At 35.9% G+C, this 25,390-nt stretch overlaps 2 protein-coding genes and 1 pseudogene across 3 annotated transcripts; 2 read left to right on the top strand and 1 right to left on the bottom strand.

The window, feature by feature from the left end:
• The window catches only part of LOC137083218 (uncharacterized), a 34,797-nt pseudogene extending 32,658 nt beyond the window's left edge, over positions 1-2,139 (top strand).
• Positions 2,140-8,009: 5,870 nt separating this feature from the next.
• LOC137083777 (transmembrane protein 100-like) lies at positions 8,010-18,690 on the bottom strand. Of its 2 annotated transcripts, none has more exons than XM_067449716.1 (2): positions 18,515-18,690; positions 8,010-8,853 (listed from the first exon to the last, which is right to left on the bottom strand). In XM_067449716.1, exon 2 carries the CDS (start codon positions 8,669-8,671, stop codon positions 8,243-8,245), a length of 429 nt encoding a protein of 142 aa, XP_067305817.1. In that variant the 5' UTR covers positions 8,672-8,853; positions 18,515-18,690; the 3' UTR covers positions 8,010-8,242. The 2 variants fall into 2 exon arrangements, with proteins under 2 accessions (XP_067305817.1, XP_067305815.1); XM_067449714.1 differs by lacking the exon at positions 18,515-18,690 and adding an exon at positions 10,902-11,126.
• Positions 18,691-21,376: 2,686 nt separating this feature from the next.
• Positions 21,377-25,345, top strand: rcvrn2 (recoverin 2). Its single transcript, XM_067448998.1, has 3 exons — positions 21,377-22,008; positions 24,483-24,594; positions 24,831-25,345. The coding sequence occupies exons 1-3, from the start codon at positions 21,628-21,630 to the stop codon at positions 24,914-24,916; spliced, it is 579 nt and encodes a 192-aa protein (XP_067305099.1). The 5' UTR covers positions 21,377-21,627; the 3' UTR covers positions 24,917-25,345.
• The last annotated feature ends 45 nt before the right edge of the window (positions 25,346-25,390 follow it).

Genomic DNA, 25,390 nt, shown 5'->3' with positions numbered 1-25,390 from the left:
AACATAAATTGTTCACAGAAGTGTACAGTACCAAGTTCAAGGTGTTGTCAGCCCCAGTCTAAAAATGAGACTCGTAGACAGAAGAAGAATCCGACTCCACAAGGAAATAATCCACAAGAAAGCGTTGCACGTACAGTGTACTCGGGAGAGGGAGCAGAAGCCAAAGGTATTAACAAATTCCCGCCTGGAAGAGTCCTGGAGGTAAAACACAGTGGAAAACAAGAAAACCCAATCAAAGACCAACAATAGTCACACACAGCATGGCAGCAAACACCCAGGAGAAACACAACGAACACGCTCAGAACACAGCACACCCAGGGGCCTGTACCATGAAGTCGGTTTAGCTGGCTAGCCAGATTTGTTTAAGCTTAGTTTGTGCCAATCCTGGGTTTTAGGCACCATTAAAGTGGTTTGGCTTTTAGCTGTGTTCCTCTCCATAGTAACTTACGCTCCACGGCTAACATGCTCCAGGGCAGGTTTTGTTCTGGATTAGAGAGCTCAAACTCAAGTTGGACAAATCAGCTGTGAGTAAAGTTACACACCTCTGATGCAATAAAGTCACTCCCCCTGTTTCTGCTCCAAATTAAAGGTCACTACATAGCAAATGGTTTTTAAAGACTAAAGTGTCTGGCTTTTAGCGATGCTTATTAATATTAATAAAAATAAGAATAATTTAGATATAATTATGTAATTATTATACCCTTAATCAATTACACATTTATCACATTTTAGTTAATCATTAATAGGCACTTTTTTAAAATTAATATACTGTAAATAGCCTACATAAAGCCATACAGATAAGTTTAAATTCAATAAATAAAACTATTAAAAAAAGAAGCTTACTGAGCTTAAATGTTCAATTTTCTTTCATAACTTTTACTTGCATTGACATATAATATTGTTTCTTTAAGTTGTCCTCTTTCATAGACAGCTCTTTTCTTCTTACGGAGTACATTTTTTTTTAATTCTTAATATTTTTCAATCATGTAGGCCTAATAATCTGCAGAAGAGAGAAATTAAAGTTTCGCTGATCTCACGCTGATTCGCGTGTGATTGGCTATACACTGCTGTCATAGCTAAACTCCTGAACTCAGGATCAAAGCCTGAGTTGACAGAGCAAGCTGATGATCAGCATCATGGGACCAACAAAGCCTGAATAGATTGGTTTGGTTTTGTCAACTCAAAACTAATCCTGTAACCCTGAGTTTGTTAAACCACCATCATATACAGGCCCCTGGACCTTAAATAGAGGGAAACAACACACAACAGCTGTGGAAAACAATCAGGGATAACGAGAAGGGAGGAGACAGAGAGTGCACACATGGGACACAAAAGGTAAACACACAAAAAGAGCAACCAATCACACTGGGATCCTGACAGCATGGCAATGGATAAATTACACATTGAGAAGAAATCCGCTGAAGAATCATTAAAGAATTCTAAGGCAGCGTTGGAGCAGGCTGAAAAAATTGTAGCATTAAGAAAAGATGAAATAATAAGAGAGACAGATAGGAAGAATATGGGTAAAGGTGTAGCAATTGCAGGCACGGTACTGCATGCACTACCAGTACTCAGATGGATTCCTGGTGAGAAATCCTCTCTTATTCACTACTATTTAATCATCTTAAGTACAACTAACCAGTATTTGTGGCTGATATGATTTCTCGCTTTCCTTTAGGTCGGATAATGATGATTGTGGGAGGACCTGTATTTCATGATGCCTCAAAGGCTATCGGAGATGCTGAAAATGAGCTAAAAAGAAATGAGTCCCAAGTGAATGAGAACAGGAGAAAGGTGTCCAATTACCAATCCAGGATCTCTACCATACAGCATTAAATTAAAGAGATTGATGAGGTTCTGAATAAAATTCAGATGGAGATTGCAGAGGTGAAGCAGCGTCTAGAGGACAGAAGCAATATTCAGGAAATGGTCAGGAGAGCTGTGTTCCTTCTAGGTGTTCTCAGAGGAAGAGTCTCTGTACTGCAAGCAGGGCAAGAAACTAATAATGACTATGAGGCATAAGACTTTGAAATACAAAATGTGATATTCTCATAAAAGCAATTTACTGCAAACAACAAAAGGTACAACAATTACCATTTATTTAGACTCACTTTTAAGTTATATTTTATACATTTTTTTTTAAATAAACAGGCTACAGCATTTTTATATCGCTATATAAATATGAGTATTGATGGCAAAATATAATAAAGTATTAAAGCGTTAAAATACAGTAAATGTCACCATTGTAATCATTGTGATAATGCTGTGCAAGATAAAATCTTTTTAGATTTAACATCCACAATGTGGTGTTTTATTTTGGGAGAACAAAAAGACGATTACTGGATCGACTGGCTTCATATAATTATGCCTTCAGGAGGGGTAATGAAGAATATCCTATGGCAATTTTTTTTAAATTAATGCATAATAGTGCATAAAAATGCATCTACCCTTAGGAATAGAGAACTTAAACTGAATTAAAGAGAGATGTTTAAACTAAAGACTAATAAAATCCAGGATTAAATGAGTGACTTGGATTTACTCATTTACTTTACTTTTTGAATTTACTCCTAATTTATTTTACATTAATATTTGAAGTGTTGTTTTTGAGTATGGAAAAAAACTGTATTGGTGCCTGTTAAATGCTGTAAAGAGATGATGGGCACATGAAACTAACTAATCAGATGACTTAATGAATGATACTGCTTTGACCTGTTGCTGATTTTGTTGTATTGCAAGAAACACATCGGAGAGTTTTTAGATTTTTTTTGTAGCCATTTGTTAATAAAGGCTTTTTAATTTGCGTGCCGGTTAACGTTTTCTTTAATAGACTATTAAAATGTTTACCATCAACCCTTTATTTATCCTACGTGGACAAATTTGGGCACAAAGGTCTCCGGTGTGATCCCAATATTTATTTATTTTAATAAATGTTATATCACCATCTTCAATAAAATCTATAAATGTATGCCTTTTTTGTGATGTTTGGGGTATTTATGAATTTATTTACCTCTAAAAACACTTTTTTTATGTAAAATATGCTTATTTTTATGTTCTATTTAATATTTCTTTAAGTTCAGTCAAAAAAATATAATAATTCCAGTAAGTTCAGACAGCTAATACCTTAAAATGTGGTGACATCTGGTGACATGACAGTATAAAAATAATAAAAAAGTAAAAATTTCAATAGCCACTAGATGCGTCTCAGGATTACATAACCACTGTTCCCTGAAAACAGTGAATGAGACGCTGCATCAGCTAAGGCTAAGGGGAACGCCTCCAGCGTGACAGGTGTCTGAACTACTATAGAGGGTATGCATCGAAGTCACTTCCCCGCCGAAACACGCCCCTTCAGCCAGGGCTGGGTGGCAGAAGAGCTGCTGGAGCTATGGAGTTAATAGAGGAAAACGCGAGTAGAGCAAAGGCTTATCAGTTTAAACTAAAGGTTGGGCTCGATATAGTTGCCCTTACAACTTACCAAAGATTCAGTGATCCATGGATAATGACATGCAGCCAGGAATTGTGTTTTCCTGACATTTTATGAGCCTGATTTCGACATGAATATTTATAACTGTCAGTCATCACATTTTTCGCATGTATGCGGATTGGTCAGTGTATTGAAGCGTATATGTGGCTGAAAACAAAAGTTTTATTCATTCATTCATGCATTTTATTTCTGGAAAAATTCCTCCCATGACGCAAATATCGTCAATTTGCAGCATCGGAGGAATTGTTGGCCAGAGAGTAAAGACTATAGCCAGCAGAGGGAGCCATTTCCACATGTTTTCAACTCGCGCGTGGGGGATGGGAGATCACACTCACAGCACTCATCTCGCAGCTGCAGCCTCAGGCATTGATGTAAGTCTTTCAACTTCTCAAACTAATTCCTATGAAAGTTATTTAAAGGGGGGGTGAAATGCTGTTTCATGCATACTGATCTTTTTACACTGTTAAAGATTTGGAATCCCATACTAAACATAGACAAAGTTTCAAAAGTTAAGGTGGACGTTTGATGGGAGTATTTCTTTGTCAAAAATACTACTTCCGGTTAGTCATAAGTTTCGGCAAGTTTTTTGAGATCATGCGTCCCCTTTGACGTTAATGGGGGCGGAATTTCCTTGTATGGGCCTTACGGACAATTCTACCGGAAGCGCGTGAGAGAGAGAGAGGGAGAGAGCGAAAGTAACAGGCTACGCCCATCAAAGCGCTGGCTTGTAGGATGCTGGACAGGTGATGTGCACATAACAATGTCACCAAAAAAGTGCGTTTTTGGTTGCCAGACCAAGACAGTCCTGCACAGATTCGCCAAAAACCCCGCGTTAAGGCAACAGTGGATGGAATTTGCTTTTCCGGATCAGCAACTGAGTTGCGCGAATGTTTATATCTGTTCGCTGCATTTCGGTGCCGACTGTTTCATAAACAAGGCCCAGCTTGACGCCGGATTTTCCCAATCCCCTAATGCTGAATGATGGAGCAGTCCCAACGTTAGAAGGGTGAGTGAGACTGCTTCAAATGTCTGTGTTTTTTTTAGTCCGCTTACTGTCTCTACACAAACCACGCGTAAACACACAAACACACGTGCACAACTGCACTTCCCACATGTACACCTTCAAAGACAAAAATACGACGATATAATTCAAGTATAAATATGTAAATAACACAAGCCGCTAAGCATATTATATAGTTAGTGTATAACTTGTACCACATAGAGACGTCCTGCTCTAGTCGTTTTTGCTGCTGCTCCTGTTCAACTGCAGCCTCTGGGTCTGATTCCGGATCATAGATGTATGGCTGTATCTGATTAAAAGCCATATTTTTATTTTGAATAAAGTTTTTTCCCGCTGTTAGGGATGACACAGCTTTACGACGCACTCGACTCAACACAATAGCAGCAGCGAGCACACGTCATTATTTAGCTCCGCTTACACGACACGCCCCCACCCGCTCGGCTTTTTTCGGAAAGACTCGGAACAGCGCATCTTTCTTATATAATTATTAAAAAAATAAAGACTTTTCGGAGATATGCAGGATGCAATGCTACTCTATAGGTACTCAAGATTGACATGACACTGACTGAAACTGAGTGTTTCACCCCCCCTTTAAGCTTTCAAAGGCATGAACTGAAACATGCCTGTGACTGAAACAGAAACAGGCCAGACTGAACATGCGCTGTGAAGCTATGCCGCGAGTGCCGATTCATCTTCTCAGCGCTGAAGTACTCCTTTAAAAGGAAAAGACAAAGACAGAAATTGTATTTTTGTCTCATGGGGATGAAAGACAACAATTCCCAGAATGCTTCGTTGCCCTGTGAGGCCATTCCCAAAGTTACCGCTACTGGATTACTGGATCACTTTCACTTTCCCACTGCGACCACGTTCATTTTCATAAAACCAGTTCAGTTAGAGAATTACAAACTGAACTTGTCTGTTCACTATAATGTGATTTAGCCGCTGAGGGAGTGTCACAGCACAAACGCTGCAGGAGTCAGATTACAGGCATTGAAAATACATTTTGGTAGCCTGGATGCCAGCCGAATTTAGCCCCGCCCACAAACATTTTAGGTCGGGCAATTCGGTCTTGCCTCGCTAAATAGAGGAGTGATTATCGGACCAATGAAATCATCAGGGAGGGCTTTATACGATGACGGACAGTCTTGTTACAATGAGCAAAAAAAGTTGCTGTGGAGTACGCTATATACTGGGAAATCAACCATAAAATAACAACAGAATAGTTCGGCTCTGCGGACAGATGATCAACAGTAACATAATCATGCACGTCATCAAAGGGGCTTGGATTATATTTACTTGAATCCTAAACGGAGATCTTGTATATGCATTCACCTTCACAATTTCTCTCAGAAATGATGATTATGTTGGGTAAGTACTCTGTGTATCAATAAATTCTTTAATTTTTTTACAACACCAGCAAAGATCGTTTATTCCAGCGCATGTGCAGACAGGGTTGCCAAGTTTTTACAACAAAACCCGCCAACTACTAGCCCTAAACAATAGCTTCTCGGGGGGTTCTCAAGGAAAAAATGGCGTTTGAGGGGTAAAATGTGTGTTGGCAAGGTTGCCTGCTAAAATTCGCACTCATGGGTCTATATATCACATAATAGTCGCTTCAACCTACGGAGAAAACAACCGGGGGGAAAAACGCGGACTTGGCAACACAGTGCAGTTGAGCTCTGTTGACATTTGACAATGCATCACTCCGTTGCTCTGATTGGTTGTAGGTCTATCCAATTTCCTGGTTCGATTGAAATACGCCTCATAATCACAGCCCAATGGAGCAGTTTTAGACTCATATTCTGACTAGAATTGAGTATGACCACGTCAGGCTAACATTTTTGTCCAAAAATAACAAAAAACGACTTTATTCAGCATTGTCTTCTCTTCTGCGTTTGTTTTAATTAAAACGTCAAGTAAAGATTCAAACGGTTATGAATCAGTGAATCGATCAATGATTCGGATCGCATGCCGAACTGCTGAAATCACGTGACTCTGGCGATCCGAATCATTTATCGATTCACTGATTCTTTTTTTGAGGATTGAACACAAACAAGGAAGAGAAGACATAGTTAGAATAAAATCTTAGTTTTTGTTATTTTTGGTCCAAAATGTATTTTCGATGCTTCAAGAGATTCTAATTAACTAACTGATGTCACATATGGACTACTTTGATGATGTTTTTATTCCCTTTCTAGACATGGACAGTATAGTGAATACACTTGGATAAACTCTCGGAAACATAAAATATCTTAAATTGTGTTCTGAAGATGAACGGAGGTCTTACGGGTGTGGAAAGACATTAGGGTGTCATTAATGACATCAGTTTCATTTTAAGGGGAACTAACCTTTTACACCACAGGAACATTGGATGAATATATAACCACAATCAGTAATTGTCAGAGGGGGAGAAATCGGTCCAAAATCGCCTACCTGTGTAGCCAAACCCAGCATCATCTGAACATGAAAATGAAAAAAAGTAAGGGCATTACAACTTCAGAACAAAGCTGAGCATGATTAAAGAATGTTTTTTTTAGCATAAGCTTTCTTTGATTAATGGTCTTTCATGTTTTTTCAATGTTTTTTCTACATTGTATTAACATACTTATGTAACATATGCCCTTGTTCATATTCTCACTGCTATTTATTCTAAAACATTATTGATAATACCAATTTTATTATAGTATAATATATAACAACAGTAATAAATCACCACTACTGCTAATAATACATATCATCATCATTGTCATCATCATGATATAAAAAAGTGTAATAACGTGATTATTTTAAGTAAATATTTTTTTTATGACAGGCAGTATTAAATTTTACAGTATTAAGTAAATCACTGTGAAGAATAATAAATGTGACCAGCAGATGGAGACAGACATTACCGTTTTTACTCTGCCAATTCATTTGTAAAGATTTAGTGATGTTTTAACATGCAGTTACAGGTTTTTCAGTTACTGTAAATGTACCTCACTGATGATAGTTTAGAGCAAACAATATTTTTTAATTTCAATTAAATTATTCATTCATTAAATTTACAACTTATTTAAAATAATACATTGTATTATGCATGGTATAAAGTAAAACCATTAGTAGTAAGAATAACAATGTAACAAAGTAACACTTCACAAGAGGCTTGAAAAAAGTAATGCCTCTTTAGGTGTGGATCATCATTTGTAAAATGCAACTTTTTCAGAAACAAATTAGGAAAAATGACCCAGACTCGCACGCACGCACGCACGCACGCACGCACGCACGCACGCACACACACACACACACATTATATATATTCAAGCTGTTAACAAAGTTATATACCCATACTATATCTATATTTGCTTATGTAATTGGACCTGTTGTCATTTTAATGGCAATGAAGAGAATGTAGTTTGTGTACTATATATATAAGTACAAACATGTATTTATGGGCTTAGGTTTAAAAGTTAAAAAGCTGTGTAATAATATTAATTCAGACTTAAATTCAAAATGCAGTAGAGTAAATCAACTTTTTAATTAATACACATGAATGCAGATGCAAATGTCTCTTGTGTGTTCTGAAATCACACAGGAAAAAGCCAAGTGTTTCCTGTAGCAGTGAACCCAATGAATTTCCTGTGACATTCCTACATGATTAAGCAAACAGCGATGGAGAAAAAGGATGAAGCAGCAGGGAGTCTGACATGGTCAAAGAGAACAAAACTGCAAAATTTCACATCATATTTTTCACTGCTTATTTACACTGTGACTCTTTTTAAAACAACTTCTGCGTAATCATTGATCAGCACTAAATTTGCTTCTGCCCTCTCTCTTCTGGCCTTCATTCTTCTCTTTTTCATTATTAAACGGAGGACAAAGATCATGGCAACCAGACTCAAACTGGTGAGCAGCAGTACCAATCCAAGAGCCAAAAGGTGTGACGGACCACTGTACACCGAAAGGTCCCATAAACCCAATGACACAATACTCAAACCAACCACAGTGCCCCAAACCGCGAAGGCCAACATACAGGATCCACAGGACAGCTCCGCTCCCCCCGTCACCACCGTGACACCTGCCACAGAAACCAACCCACTTGGTAATGTTACAGTTTGAGACTTTGGATCATATTTCACGGTTTGGGTCGGGTTAGACTGGGCTGAAAGTTCCTCCGATGTTGCCATCATTAATGTGCTCCACAAAAGTTTCAAAGTTTTCTGTCTCTTCTGTTAAAGTATGATTTATAAACTTCTTAAATGTTGATGATCTTAACACAATAAATATTTTAGGAAGCAGTTGTCCACCCAGGCTGTGCTTCGTCTGTGGTTGTCCTTATTTTTCCTCATAGGATTGTGTCAGTCATTTCTCCCTATAAATGATACAAAAGCACAAAATACATCAGCTTAATAGCCTATGCATAGAAAATGACAAATTGTGATAACTAATTAATTTATAAATTATAGAAAGATTAAGTGAATCAATATCCACGTATGAAAATGCAGACCATCAGTTTTAGAAGTAGTTTTTTAGTCCTCATTGTAAGATTTAAACTAATGTTCTTTTGTTAATGGTCAAAATTAATATTATCAGGATCTTGGATAGTTAAAAAAATGTGAGCATTAAAGGGATAGTTCACTAAAAAATGAAAATTACCCCATTATTGATCCTCAAGTCATCATAGATATATATGATATATTTCTTTCAGAGGAATACAATCAGAGTTATTTATATAGTTATATATATATACACTGTAAAAAATTATTTAGAAAAAAAGTTACCTGGTTGCCTTAAAATTTTGAGTTCATTGAAATTAAAATTTTGAGTTAATACAATATTTTTTTTTTGAGATTCGACAACCTTTATTAAAAGAGTATTAAAAGATGTTGTAAGCATATTGGGTAATTGTGTGTGTTTTATTTCTGATGACGCAGTGAAACATGCCAAATAGTTCTATTTTCATGATTTATCAAAATTTTTATGTGGTTCAGATACAAAAATATTTAGAGTTTCTATTTATTAAACAAATTTCCTTTTTTAAGTTTATTAAACTCAAATTTTTAATTTCAATAAACTCAAAATTTTAAGGCAACCAGGTTACTTACTTAAACCAACCAATTTTTTTTACAGTATATATATAAATATCCTGGCTCTTCCAAGCTTTATAAAAGCAGTGAATGGCAGCCCAAAATGTGAAGCCCAAAAATGTGCATCCATCTATTTTAAAAGTAATCCACATGGCTCTGGGGGCGTTGTGTAAGAACAATATCCATATTTAAAACCATTTGATAAAGTAAAACATCGAGCTTCTGGTGGACCGCCTTCCGTGTTCAACTTAAGAGGAGTGTAGCGCCTCTCGCATTCAAAATTAAAAAAATCTTACGCTATACATCCGACGTCATTGTCGCGCCAGTTACGCTTTTTACATAAGTTGAATGCAGAAGGCGGTTTGCTGGAAGATAGATATTTTACTTTATAACGTGTTAAATTTATATTTTTTCTTACATGAGCCCTGTGGGTTACTTTTAGAATGGATGGATACACTTTTTTGTGCTTCAATTTTTGGGCTGCCATTTACTACCAATATATTTATAATGCTTTAAAGAGCCAGGACATTTTTTATATATAACTGTGATTGTATTCTCCTGAAAGAAGAATGTCACATAAACCAAGGATGGCTTGAGGATTTTCATCCTTTAAGTGTCACCTAACTTTAATTGGTTTGGGTGCATTAAGAAGAAGACATTTATAATCTTAAAAAAAAGTTTCCTGTTTTAAACAGCAACTTGATAATAAATGTTCTTGAGCACCAAATCTGGATATTAGAACACGCTGTAAAAATAAATTTAGCTAATTTAACATTTTCTAGTGACTGATTACATCTAAATTTTTCAGTTGGCCAAATTTAATTTCTGTCAATTAAATTGCATCAATTCACAGAAATTAAATTTGCCCAACTGAAAAATTATATATATATATATATATATATATATATATATATATATATATATATATATATATATATATATATATATATATATATATATATATATATTTACAGTGAATGATTTCTGAAGGATCATGTGACATTGAAGACCTTGGCATCATAGGAATAAATTACATTTTAAAATATCTTCAAATAGAAAACAGTTATTTCAAAAACATGTAAAAAATCTGACCCACTTTGTATTAGGTGGCCTTAGTACTAACATTTTAAATAATCATTTGACACAATGCAGTTATTGTGTACATGTTTTCACATTGTACTTACACTTTCAAAATTACCTGCATTTAATTACATCTGTAATTCATTTCTGACTTCCCTCACACCTAACCCTATTAAACTTAAAATTTGTAATTGAATACAAACATACCAAAAGCATAAATATGTATTTAGTCAAATGGATATAAATTTCTCACCTTTTTTCTTGCAGGTAGAATCACACCGATGTCTTTGTATGTCAAAACATGAATAATGAAAAAAGAAATTCCTTCACAAAAAAAGCTTTATTCTAACAAAGTCTTTTTCCTAAAATTCATCAGTGTAAAATATTTTTTCTAAGGACATGTTTTCTCTTAGGCAAGAACATGTTAAATGCCAGTGCAGTGCCCTACGACAATTCACAAAGTGTATCACTGCTTGCAGACCAGCCTGTACCCACCACAGAGCCGGTGAACTGTTGTTTTTATTTTCCTTATCATTTGTTTGTTTCCATCGCCCTTTGTGTCCCGAAGGAAAGCGATATCTGTCATTAGACATCATTATGACCCATTAACTTGTATTTATCTAAGACTCCCTCCCTTCCTCTGCTCCCACCCTCGCTGCTGCCTTTGCTTAAGAACTGGCTGCACTTTTAAAAGAGGTATTGTTTTCTAGGCAGAAAGTTTGGTTTTTCTTTCAAAAGAAATTTCCCCTGCCCTTTTGACATTTCAATCGATATCCTGTCTACGTGCCTCATTCTTGTAAGAAATTGTTAATTTTGTTCAATCCCCACATTATCATTTCCAAGCTCAAGAAATATCTGAAGCCAGTTGGGTCTTTTCAGTAAAGACAGAGGCGGACAGTATTAAAGTACTTTTACTTTCCAAGTCATTTTGTTTTTCAGGTATCTGTACTTTATCAGTGTTCTTCTTTAGAAAACTTTTACTTCACAACATTCCAAAACATAATATTGTACTTTTTACTGCAATACATTTCATATTGAATATCATTTAATACCTAATTACATTAACAATCTAGTACTGTATACTTTTACTCAAGTAATTCAAAGTTTTACTTGAGTAAGTTTTACAAGTAAAAAAAGTACTACATTTTTAATGTAATTAAGTATTAAAGGTAAGAAAACAACAACTTTTGTTTATGACATGTAGTGCTGTAAAAAGTGTCACATTATACATTATGCTTTGGAATGTGAAGTTTTCTAAAAAAAAAAAAAAAAAAAAAACTGATAAAGTATACTTAAAAATGTACTTGAGTAGAGTAAAAATACTCCACTACTATCCACCTCTGAGTAAAGAAACACTGAATTTGTTCATCTGTTCTTGTTAGGTATTCCTAAAGATCTACTCATTCAAAGTTAATCAGTTCACCCTAGAAGGCATAAGAAGTCCATTAAACATTTGAAAAAACCATGACGCCAGTAAACACTTGCATAAGAGGGTGTTTCCTCCCAACTCTTGACACAATTGTTGTTTCTAATGACTTACGTGTCAGCCTGTTTGATGCTGTGCACCTTCAGGAAAGGGTACACGGTACTTTTGATAGACTGTTTATTATGCTGTCATTTGCAATTTGTCTAGATTCATTACACTGACATAAAACCACACACACAACAATTCACAACAACTACTATAGACTAGTTATCTACACTAGTCCCAGCAATCCTTTTTTTGCTGTCAAGGTGGGCACATTGTAATTAGTCCTGACAAGTAATCCAATAAATGTGCACTTGAAATTCCTGGAATAGCACAGAGAAAATCCCTGTGCTAAAAAGGGAACAGTGAGGTATGTCTGGTGTTTCCGAGGGAGTTAAATAAATCCAGGGTGATTAAAGGCAGGACAGACCTGTATCGATTGAATGTTTTGGAAAGTTTCAAAGGCAGCTTAAGATCTAAATTGGTGACCTAATGAGGGGAATTGTATGGGACGGCACAAAAACCGAGATGAAATGTTAAAGGTGCCCCTTTTTTTCTTTCTTTTTTCTTGTCAGTACTGTAAACAATTTAAATGCTGTGTAGACTAAGGGGCGGTTTACAAAACACCATTTTCTTTTACGTGTTTTGGCTGTTCCTTCACATGACAACGGCAATTTTGCGTGACCTGCGTGGTTTTTGAAAATCATGCTGTTATCATCATTGTGTGAACAAAACAAAAAAAATGATTTTTTTTCAAATGTTGAAGTCTTGCGAATGCATATAACGTGTTCAGACGCGTGGTGTTTCTTTACAAAGTGACACTGCCAACTACTGGTCTGACATGCAAACTGCAGCAATTTTAATGGATCGGTGTGAATGGGTATCATTTTGACAACGTTGTCATCATTTCACAAAAAATGCAAATGTTTGTTTGCATTTAGTATTTTTAGTCACTCTAAAAAGTAATTCTGGGGACCTGTTACTACAACTTAAATAAAAGCATGGTTGCAAGTTAAAAATTATAATTAAAAGGGGGGGGGGGGGGGTGAAACACTCAGTTTCAGTCAATCTCATGTCAATCTTGAGTACCTATAGAGTAGTATTGCATCCTTCATATCTCCGAAAAGTCTTTAGTTTTATTATATTTATAAAAGAAATATAGGCTGTACTGAGTCTTTCCGGGAAAAAACGAGCGGCTGGAGGCGTATCGTGGGGGCGGAGCTAAAGAATGACGAGAGGGGAGCTACTGCACGAGAGCTTCTGAAAGCTGACATCGTCATACGTGGAAAAGAAAACGTTACCCTAATAAACCATGGCTATCAATCAGATTCAACTAATACACATATGATCTAGAATCAGATCCGGAGACTAAATAAAATAAATTGAACAGGAGAAGCAGCAACATCAGGACGTCCGTCTCTGTGGTATGTACTGTATTTAGTGGCTTGTCAACATTTGCGTTTGTTTACTTGTGATTTATGAGGACATGATTTGGTTTATGGACTATTGTATGCGACTAAACCCTAGCAATCCCAAGCAAAACGGTTTTGCACATCAGACTATTGTATAGAAAAACAATGGAGTAGCGGATTTGAATGAAGAAGCACGCTTTGTGAGAACGTTGCGGTTTATGTTTGGGTGGTTTTACAATAAACAAACTGACACCTATAGTGGTCAGCTAAACAAATGTTTTAAACACACACCATAGATCGCATGCTCCATTGATAAATTAACTTTACATGATCGTGTTGTTTACTGATGTTTAAATGCAGAGCTGCCTTCCCGGAATGCTATGTGGACGCGTTAAAGTCGTTTGATGTCACCCATAAGAATAAAGTGGAGAGCGGCGCGACAGAAGTGTTGCACGGACAAGTGGATCTGCACCTGAGAGTGTTTATGGGCGTGCATTTTCTCTCTTGCTCTGGTCACGCGCGCGTGCACCCTTCCAGGAGAAGAGCCCGTACGGCCCAAACAAGGACATTCCAACCCGTTGACGTCAAGCGGACTCGTACTCGAAAAAAACTCTCCGAAACTTGTGAGAAACCGGAAGGAGTATTTTTGACATGTTTAGGATAGGAATCCAAGTCTTTAACGGTGTAAAAAGCTCAGTATGCATGAAACAGCATTTCACCCCCCCCCCCTTAATGATTTAATTAAAACCCTTTAAGTTGAGTTCTGTTGACACAATTATAATGATCATTACATCAACTTAATATCGTCTGTAATTTAAAACTTCTGCATTAATTGGCTTTATTTTTTATTTTTACAAATGAAGTTGTAGTAACTTAATGAAATTGCTAACTTGTCTTGATAACTTCGAAAATAAGGCCAACACAGTCTCACTCTTATTTGTCACATACTGCCGTTTGGTCATGTCCCCCTGACGTTGAGAAGCTGACATTGAGGGTACCCCCACTTCGTCACTTTATGCCGCTGATGGTCATCTGACAGATTTCAATGCAAATCCCTCATCTTCGGATTTTGACTGAAGGGGGTTAGCCATTTAGCCGGCAGTATGTGATGAATAGGAGTGAGCCACATTGACTGTTACAATCGTTACAATTATTGGTACAATCACCATACATTTTCGTGGTGCAGAAACCCTTATCTGAATCGCTACCTCAACTTAATTACAGAGGTACAGGTCTGCATATTTGCTGTAGGCTTAAAACAAGCCTTCATTTAGGTGGGATATTTTATAATTGTCGATGGTATTTAATTTTACAATGACTAATAGTGAGCCTACTACTTTGCCTTTTTTCCAAACTTGGGCTGAATGATCTCCATACCCCTAAATAGGGCTGCTGTTTGGTCATTTCTCCCTGATTTGATGCTGACGTTGAGACGTCGCTTTACGCCATACATTCCTTTACGGGAACACATGTTAAATTAAGCATTAATGTATTTGTTTTTAGCGAAGGGAAAGCCCTGTTAATGTTTAATGCTGTTATGTTTGACATTTAAAAGAGTTTCTCTAATGTAATGTTTTTGTGGATACCATTGTGCTGAAGAGTATAAATGAAGGTAAACTCTACATAAGCAATGACTGTGCTAATGCCAGTGACAAGTATTATCTTACTTGTTAATTAAATATACATGCAAAATAAGTTATATTAGCATGTGCTACAATAGCTGTTGATTTGAAGAGAAATAGATAAGACTCATTGGTTCCAGGGCTACAACTCTGATAGTTGCAACAATGTCAACATCAAAATGTGTGTTTATGCTACAAATGATTAAGTTCCTCTAACTCAGTGTAGCTTGTTAGTTGTATGCAAATTCACTTAAAGTAACTAAAATTTCATAACTCAAAAATTATGCAAATTGTTATTTAAAAAATTGTGTTTGTTGTTGAGTCAACAAATTATTTGGACACACTTTATATTAGGTGGCCTTAACTACTATGTACTAAAATTGTAATTACTCATTTGATACAATGCACTTATTATGTACATACATGTTTTTACATTGTACTTACATTTAAAAAAATATCTGGATGTAATTGTCTGTAATTAGTTTCTGTAGTTACATTAGTAATTACACAGTTGGCATTTCCCTTACACCTAACCCTACCCTTAAACTGACCCACACCACCACACCTGACCCTAACTCTACCCGTATCCCACCTCAATATCAGCAAAGGTGTTTTGCAATACAATTTGAACACAGTACATTGAACATTGTACTTGTTTTTTGATCTAAGTACATAGTACTGAAGGCCACCTAATATAAAATGGGGCCAATTATTTTCTGAGTGCATTGTTGTCCTTAAATGTACCCTAAATGTCACATTAATAAATAACTATACCAGTATAAGTCAAAAATCACAAGCTGCTTAATGAGAAACAGGATTTTAACCCTAAACATTTTTTATTTATTTTTTATTGTTGGGTTGCCTTTTTAATGTAAGTCTTTTGTTTATGTCTAATTTATAATCATTTTATTAACATAAACGTATACAGGTTTTCAACATCACAAGTGTATTAATGTGCACAGATACATCATTTAAAATAATGCATGCAATATTCCATGAAAATAAGCATTGTCCATTTTCATAACAAGCGTTACTTCCTGCACCTCACAACAATTGGCTATACTGTTAATCCCACACAATCCACCACTTAAGCATGTTGCTCATTCATAGGAATGAATTGAAAACTCATACTCTGCTTTGCTCACTTCTTACCAGTGTAAACCCATCATTATGGTAAAAGATATTATTTATGGCCGATATTATTAGCCTACTATGGAAGAGGCATGTATGTCACTTGAGAAAGCATAGAGAGAAGTACATTTCTGCTAGCAAAATACAGCCAGCATTTATTTAGAATGACCCGACAGAATTAAGAATATGCTTTATGTCACAGATTCAACAATCTAATGATATATACAAATAAACCTAAACACAGCTGCTACTAAAACAGCCATTACACTGTAAAAAAAAAATATTTAAAAAATAAGTTACCTGGTTTTAATTAAAATTTTGAGTTCATTGAAATTAAAAATTTGAGTTAATACAATGAACATTTTTGAGAATCGACAACCTTTATTCAAATTGTATTAAAATATGTAAGCATATTTGGGTAATTTTATTTGTGATGAAGCAGTGAAACATGCCAAACTGTGCTATTTTCATGATTTATCACACTTTTTTCAGGTTCAGATACAATAATATTTTGAGTTTCTATTTATTTAACCAATTTCCTTCATTGTATCAACAATTTTTTATTTTATTTCAATAAACTCAAAATTTTAAGGCAACCAGGTTACTTACTTTTTTAAGTTAAACCAACAAAAAAATGTACAGTGTAGTGACTAAAGCAAACATGACTTCATGAATTTATTGGCGTAAGTTTGTGCATGTGTCAGAGGACACACAACATTAAGTCAGTGAGCAGAATAAAGTCATGTTGCTTAACTTTGACGCTGAACTGAAAAAGATACATAATGCAGTAAATTAGAAAACCCGCACCAGAGATTACAATAGACCCAACAGAGGACAGATGGCAAGAAAAGTAGTAAAGAGGTGAGAAGTGCAGGAATGAGATTAAAAGAGGGATCGTTCCTGGAAAAGAGGGTACGGCAGATGTCAGGTCCAGGCTTAGTGATCCCCTGATTACAAATTGCAATTGCAACACCATCAAACAAAACCCAGAGGTGTTTCGAATTAACCTTAATGAACTTGATACTGATATAAGCAAAAGCTGCTGTCACCGGATTCACGCTCAGTGAAAGTGTTGACAGACAATGTTTCCTAAAAGAAAAGCTATTTTTAAGCCATATAAAGTTTGAATCTGAACCACCAGATTGAAGGTGCTGCTACTGAAACAGTTTTTTTAGAAACACATTGTCAAGTTGAGGGAAAAATAAAACACAGCAAGGCCTTATTTTTCACGTCACAAAAGGTCAGTTTGGTCATTTAGATGCTTCTCTCTGTGCCAAAGTGCTCTGATGTCTCATTAAGAGGACTAAGACTGTCAATTGAGGACATGACTGTGTTTAGGACGTATTGTTATTGACTTTGCCACTGCGCTTTTGCTGCTAAAATGATTTGGAGTCAATAATGAACATTTACTTTTTTGTGCGGTTGAATTTTTTTAGGCATACTATACAATTTTCATAGTATTTATTGATATCAGTTAGCTGTTTGAGCCAAACTAAATATGTGGGACACCAAGAAAGTTATGTGCTTAAATAGATGTTAAATATCTGTGGATTCATTAATAGGGGGGAAAATCACTACTATGACATATTTATTTACTACCATTTTTAATCAGCATGATACATAAATAAATTGATAATTATAATCTAATTATAAAACTACTTGTTCAACCTCCATAGTCATTTTAGAACACATAAAAGTAATTCATCATTGTTTTGAACATATTTTAAATGCTTTGATACAATCATGCAATTGATAATGTACAATTGTCTGCTGTTTCCTACATTATCAACTGGTTATTTCTTGTTGATCAAAATGTATACTGATTCCGTGTTGAATAGTCTTACCCTTCAAAACATGTAGGCATAAGTTCCTTGTAAGTCATTAAATGCTGAATGATTGAACTTGTTGTCATAAACTGTAAAGCACATTGTCTGTATTTCTCTCTGTTTTTTGTATAATTTGTGCTCTAAATTGATTTTGCAGAGGTGAATTTTGAATTTCACTAATGAAGGGGGATTTAAAGGGCTAGATCAATGATCAATCAGTTCTCTAAAAGAGCTCAGAGGTGAATCTCATTAACATAGAGTATAACATGGTGTTACAAATTTTGACAATGGAAGAACAAGAAGGAAACAAAAAGCCAGGAAGAAGAGGAGTACAGTTGCGTGGTGGAAGGGTACAGAGGAAAACCAGTGGAAGTGGTAGAAGAGGCCAAGATTATAGACATTCTGACCTTATGGCCGAGGTGGGTTGAAAGGTACAGCCGAAAGTTGGGAGAATAATCATGTCCTCAGTCATTCAAATGTTTGTAGACAGAACATGTTCATAATCAGACAATGAAACTTAACTAAACAAAAAATTCAAGAAACAGAAAAAACTGAAAATAAATCTAAAGCTAGAAAAACAGGAGACACTAAATGCAGAACTTACTTGACAAGGAGCTAGAAACTTGTACGCACAAAACAAACACACACAAATGCAACAAACCAGCAAGGACATGAGGGAAGGTAGCACAATATAAAGGGACAAGAAAATATGAGGATCAGGTGAGCACAATTAGTGAAACGAAGACCGGACTAAACAAGGGGGCGTGGTAACAGCAAACAAGGAAGGGCAAGAGGAGCACATGAAAAACACAAAGGGTGGTTCCCAATTCTTATTTGTGCATCCTCGTTTCCATTTCAAGGTTCCTTTCCTCGTGCCTTAGCTCTACCCCTTCAGGATGCAAGGGAAGGACGCGAGGACGGAGGAATTGAATCAAGTGAAATTATATATATCCTCGCTGCTTTTGACGTAACTTTAAAGCGGCGTCAGTTAATGATAACTCTGCACCGCTGGATTTAGTCGGGATTCTTGAACATTAGAGATAACTATTTATATTGTGAGCTTCAGCCTCCACAAAATACCACATTTGTCCATATTTTAATTAATAATTACCAGTTATTTTTAACAACAAATTTCAGTTATTAACTGTTTTTTATTTGTTGTATAGTATTAGTTTCTATTTGTTTCTCTATTTGTTTCTTTATTTTTCTTGTGCTTTGATATAATTCTGCAACTGTCAGGTGTTGTTATTTACCAAACATTTGTGTCTTGTACATGTAAACATAATAATAATAATGATTAATAAACTGTAGCACAATAAACTGCACGATGTGAAGGGGGAGGAGAATTAATGCTTGCGTCACGTTTATAGTCGATAAAACACTTCCGCAAAGGATACACCTGTGTATCCTCACTCACGACTCCTCAGGAAGCCTCCTCACTCCTCGATCTTCACCTCCTCGTGGTGCAATTATAGAATTGAGATGTCCTAAAAGATGGCTGAGCTCCATCGGTTTCCGGTTCATTGGATGGAGGATGGAGGAGAGAGGAAACGAGGAGGGAAATTGAGAAACACCCAAAGACAGACAGATACATGTGCTAAGACACAACACAAACATAGAAACTTTAAACAAAGACAACACAAACAAGGCTGCCAGGGCAGAACCCTGACGCAGTGGGTACGGAAAGTATTCAGACCTCCTTACATTTTTCACTCTTTGTTATATTGCAGCCATTTGCTAAAATATTTTCAAAAAGATATTTAAAAAAGAAAAACTAAAATATCACATGGTCCTAAGTATTTAGACCCTTTGCTGTGACATTCATATATCTAACTCAGGTGCTGTCCATATCTTCTGATCATCGTTGAGATGGTTCTTCTTTTAGCTCTTTGAGATTTTGTTAAATACAAAGTGATTTATAAATAAAATTTATTAGTATGGTTCTACACCTTCATTTGAGTCCAGGTGTGTTTGATTATACTGATTGGACTTGATTAGGAAAGCCACACACCTGTCTATATAAGACCTTACAGCTCACAGTACATGCCAGAGCAAATGAGAATCATGAGGTCAAAGGAACTGCATGAAGAGCTCAGAGACAGAATTGTGGTAAGGCACTGATCTGGCCAAGGTTACAAAAAAATTCTGCTGCAATTAAGGTTCCTAAGAGCACAGTGGACTCCATAATCCTTAGATGGAAGATGTTTGGGACGACCAGAACCCTTCCTAGAGCTGGCATCCAGGCAAACTGAGCTATCAGGGGAGAAGATCCTTGGTGAGAGAGGTAAAGAAGAACCCAAAGATCACTGTGGCTGAGTTCCAGAGATGCAGTCAGAAAATGGGAGAAAGTTATAGAAAGTCAACCATCACTGCAGCCCTCCACCAGTCGAGGCTTTTTACTTTTAAGTTACTTTTTTACCTAGATGTTTGCAGACTGTTATAAAAAGAAAATGGGATGCCACATAGTGGTAAACATGGCCTTGTCCCAACTTTTTGAGATGTGTTGATGCCATTAAATTTAGAATCAACTTATTTTCCCTTAAAATTATATATTTTCTCAGTTTTAACATTTGGTATGTCATCTATATTGTATTCTGAATAAAATATTGAAATTTGAAACTTCTACATCATTGCATTCTGTTGTTATTCACAATTTGTACAGTGTCACAACTTTTTGGGAATCGGGAATAGATAGATAGATAGATAGATAGATAGATAGATAGATAGATAGATAGATAGATAGATAGATAGATAGATGGATAGATGGATAGATAGATAGATAGATAGATAGATAGATAGATAGATAGATAGATAGATAGATAGATAGATAGATAGATAGATAGATAGATAGATAGATAGATAGATAGTTCTAGATAGATAGATAGATAGATAGATAGATAGATAGATAGATAGATAGATAGATAGATAGATAGATAGATAGATAGATAGATAGATAGATAGATAGATAGATAGATAGATAGATAGATAGATAGATAGATAGATAGATAGATAGATAGATAGAATTAAGCCAGACATCAAATAGATATGAGACATTGTTTTGATTGTATTCAGGGTTATTACTGTAATTGTTGGGAGGGGGTAGTCCCGAGCTGTAGATTTAGGGCTCAGAGGCTCAGCTGTCAAATCCTTTTTTAACGACTTAAACTTGCATTCAAAGGTAACAGCCTAAGTTCACCCGCCCCACCCTTACTCACTCACTCCCCGTCAGCAGTCACTGTCATCAACCGTGGTCTTTCTTACCTGTACATTTGAGAACGGACGTTGTTCTTTCTCTGCTAACTCTTTGGAAAAACATCTATCAATCCATCATTTTTTAAAGGAGAACTGACCACCAAGATTTTTATGGGACATTAATTACAGGCACCCAACAAAAATAGATTCTCTGGGAACATCTCAACAAGAGCAGCTTCCAAGTAGAGTGTGTCTCTATTTGGGAAAAGAGGACCTGACAGACAACAATTCCTGAACCCCTACCTGTGCCCTCCACCAGCAGCCAAAAATGGGGAATAGCAAAAGCAGTGCTATGTCCAAGGAAATCCTGGAGGATCTCAAACTCACTACCAAATTCACAGAGGAGGAACTTTCACAGTGGTACGAGAACTTTCAGAAGCAGTGCCCATCTGGCCGTATCACACCAGAAGAATTTAAAAAGATCTACGAACGCATTTTCCCAGAAAGCGATGCCGCATCATATGCCCAGCACGTCTTCCGCTCCTTCGACACGAATGATGATGGAACACTGGATTTCAAGGAATACATCATTGCCCTACATATGACATCAACTGGAAAGACGGAGCGGAAGCTGGAATGGGCCTTTTCACTCTTCGATGTTGACAAGAACGGCTATATCACCAAATCAGAGGTGGCAGATATCTGCCAGGTAAGTCAAATGTTAGTGAACATCTTCACAAATAGGCCTATATAACATTTGTGGCACTGTTGTTGCTTCCCTTCAAAATCATGGCATAAAGGAGTGAGTATATTTATATAGGGGGACTGGGGCTAGTTGTCACACTTTTTTACTGCAATTTCTCAGAGTATCAAAACATTTCACCCTTATTCCCCAGGGGGAAAAGAAGATTTTTTTTGAACAAACATTGACCTTTTGTGACAAAATGCCCCAATATGCAAGGTATGTTGTCACCCAGGGGCAAGTTATAATAGTGCCTGTCATTAAACAGTCTATCATTTCAGTAAAATAATTATTACATGAAAAACAATAATTCAACTGCACAAAATTAAAAAAAGAATGTAGGAACTTACACAAACAATTGTTCAAATGTATAACAGTTAAAGAACGTGCGACAACACATGCTAAGATGTGACAACTTACCCCAATCAGACATTTATAATAAATATTTGTCCTGAAAAAAAGTTATTCTTCATTATAGTTGACTCTTGTCTGAATGTCTCCCAGTGTGGTTTTATTGTGTTATCTTGTTACAAATGATAATATTAACATTTAAGAGAGCAAAATGATTCTGATTTAACCAACTAGAAAAAAAGTATCTTAAATACTTATAGTTCCTGAAAACCGCCCATGTGACGACTTCCCTCTGTGTGACAACTTGCCCCTGCCCCAATGTAGTGCTCATGCATTCTAATCTTTCTCCTGATCACGCATCACATATTCTGTTTTTAATCAATGAACCAGAATTTCTCTTTATTCTCTCTCTAAGTTTTGTTCTGTCAGCAGCAATACTGAACACAAACAAAGCACAAGGCCTTGTTAAAAAGAAGACAAATGTCTAATAACTTTGACTCAACAAGTCAGTGCCTTAGAGCTTGGCTAATGGAATTGGCCGATCCCAAAATAATCCGCCCGATAAAGGGTTTAGCTTGAACAATAAATGTACACAGAGGTCTTTTCGTAGGTAGACAGCCATTAGCAAAGAGACAGGTGGGTGGGGGGATTACAGTGTGAGGTACTTTTTTAAGAAAGATGCTGGATAACTGGGTCACAGTAAACAGTGGGAACATGAGGCTTACACTGCATATTATATCTGCAGATGGACAGACAAGAGAAAAGGTGTTTCTTCACTGATAGCAAGAAACGAGTCACACAGATCACAATACTAATATAAATTGAAGCCTTGGAAGAGACTATAGGCTACACCACCGCAGAAACTTCCAACACGATCTCATGGTCATGCGTATAAATAGTACAGGAAATACACTTTCCCTTTTGATGCCTTGTTTACTTGTTTAAGGCATTCGTGGATTTATTTGACCTCATACTCAGGCTTTGTGATCACTGATTTGGTGGTTTATAAGTGTAAATATCTCTGTCATCGTGCCAGTGACTGAATGCGAAAGAGTAGCATATTAAAGACTGAGCTGTGCTGAGGCCAGCATGCGGTTTTGGCTGGAGCTTTCGTGCTGCATCTAATCTGTATTATTCTTACGCGTCTGTGTCAGAGATAAACATCTCCTCAGCTCACTGAACCACTCAGATCCAGGTCAGCTTTGGTCAGGAAAAACTAAAGTCTATGTAGATGACCCTTGGCATTAGCGATCGTAATCTATGATGATTAGCTCCAGACAGGCATTATCAGAAGAGCAGATGGTCATTCATTTGATACTCCCAATTATGGCTGATGATAATGGATGCCGTTTTCACAGTCATTTAGATTTTCACTGTCTGAAAATGAATAAACCATTACATAGCCTGTATTGAGATTTAAGGGGTTTGCTTTTGCTGTATTGGGGAGATAATGCTATGAGATTGGAAAATTGTGGATAGACTATAGTGTTAATAATATTATTTAAAAAAAAAAAAAAAAAAGATGAGGTAGTTACATTGTACTTACTCAGATAAGTACTGAGATACATTAATAAACAATGTACTTACTATAGAGTTTTTGTTAGGGTTTAGTTTAATGTTAGTTTCATGTAATTATGCATTATTTACTATTTTTTACTATAGTGAGTACAGTTTATAAAGATATATTAACTTGCATATATTTTCTTGCAAATTATATTATAATTGGTATAACATAATAAAAAATATAATTAGTATAGTATATCATATTTAGTTACTATAATTAGTATAATATAATTAATATAATTAAAGTATAGTATAGCATAGATAGTATAGATATATTAGATATTAAATATATGTTATAATTGTCTATACTATCCTATTTATTTTTATTTTTTACATTTAAGCCATATTCATATTATGTCAATGAAAGAGAGAGATTTTAATTATTCAGGTTACTCTTTATTTAAATAGTCCACTTTAAACATTCTACAAAGCAACTACTAAGCTACTAAAAAGAGAATGAGCATTGACATGAGTATTTCTTTCCTCCCTCCTCACCTCCACTTTTCTTCCATCTTGTTGATCTTCAGGCTATCTTTAAGCTGATCCCCAAAGAGGCCCAAGAGGATCTTCCAGAAGACGCAAACACTCCTGAGAAGAGAGCAGACAAACTGTGGTCGTACTTCAATAAAAAAGATAATGGTAATATTTTAGTTTTTATATTTCAGTTAAATAACCTTTAGTTGTTTGTATATCTTTTAAACTGATAAATACTCATCCGTGAATACATGGCAAACATTTCAAGAGTGTTATTTGAATATTATCATGATGGTAGATGGTATCTTCTAATGTCAAAATGCTGCTGTTAATAGAAAGAATATGTGAGTATATCCGGTAACATTGAGGGTTCTCACCCTCTTTTTCTCTTCTTCTTGCAGAACGATTGGCTGAGGGAGAGTTTATTCAAGGTGTTCTTGACAATGAAGGCGCTATCCACCTTATTCAGTATGAGCCCAAACAGTAACAGTAAAATTAGAACAATAACAATGTATTTTTTATTGTCAGTTAGTTTCCTTCTCTGTTCCCCCCCTTTTCATTTTTCATTGTTTGTTTTCAATTTTTACCCCTTTAATCTAGGCACATCTGTCTGTGTCTTTTATTAGCACAAAATAATTTTGTCAATATCTGGAAGCCCAACTACAATTTATTTGGAGGGAGTCGTGATAGATGGAGTGAGGATATGTTAAAGTGATTGTAAACTGGTAGTAAAGTGACGCTTCAGGGAACATACTAATGTGTTGAAATGTGTGAACAATATAGACTTTCTGGCTGATGAAATTATAAAAATACCCTTAAACTGTAATCAAGTATTTTTATTCTTTATAAATCTAAACGAGAGCAAGATAATTACTGTTTTTCTTGTAAAATATGTCAAATACAGAAGGCCAACTAAACCTCTAGGCTGTTGACTAAAAAAAAGAAGAAAACAAATACGACT

This window comes from Pseudorasbora parva, chromosome 7, assembly GCF_024679245.1.
Source record: "Pseudorasbora parva isolate DD20220531a chromosome 7, ASM2467924v1, whole genome shotgun sequence".
In the NCBI taxonomy this organism is placed as follows: Eukaryota; Metazoa; Chordata; class Actinopteri; order Cypriniformes; family Gobionidae; genus Pseudorasbora; species Pseudorasbora parva.
The sequence above is the reverse complement of the archived record's forward strand: the minus strand, read 5'-3'. Positions and strand labels throughout refer to the sequence as shown.

What these genes read in the sequence shown, in the direction of transcription:
- LOC137083777 (XM_067449716.1), bottom strand. Translation starts at nt 8,671, where the DNA reads ATGATGGCAACATCGGAGGAACTTTCAGCCCAGTCTAACCCGACCCAA.
- rcvrn2 (XM_067448998.1), top strand. Translation starts at nt 21,628, where the DNA reads ATGGGGAATAGCAAAAGCAGTGCTATGTCCAAGGAAATCCTGGAGGAT. An exon ending in AGGTGGCAGATATCTGCCAG is followed by an intron (nt 22,009 to 24,482) that starts GTAAGTCAAATG and finishes GTTGATCTTCAG; the next exon opens with GCTATCTTTAAGCTGATCCC. An exon ending in CTTCAATAAAAAAGATAATG is followed by an intron (nt 24,595 to 24,830) that starts GTAATATTTTAG and finishes TTCTTCTTGCAG; the next exon opens with AACGATTGGCTGAGGGAGAG.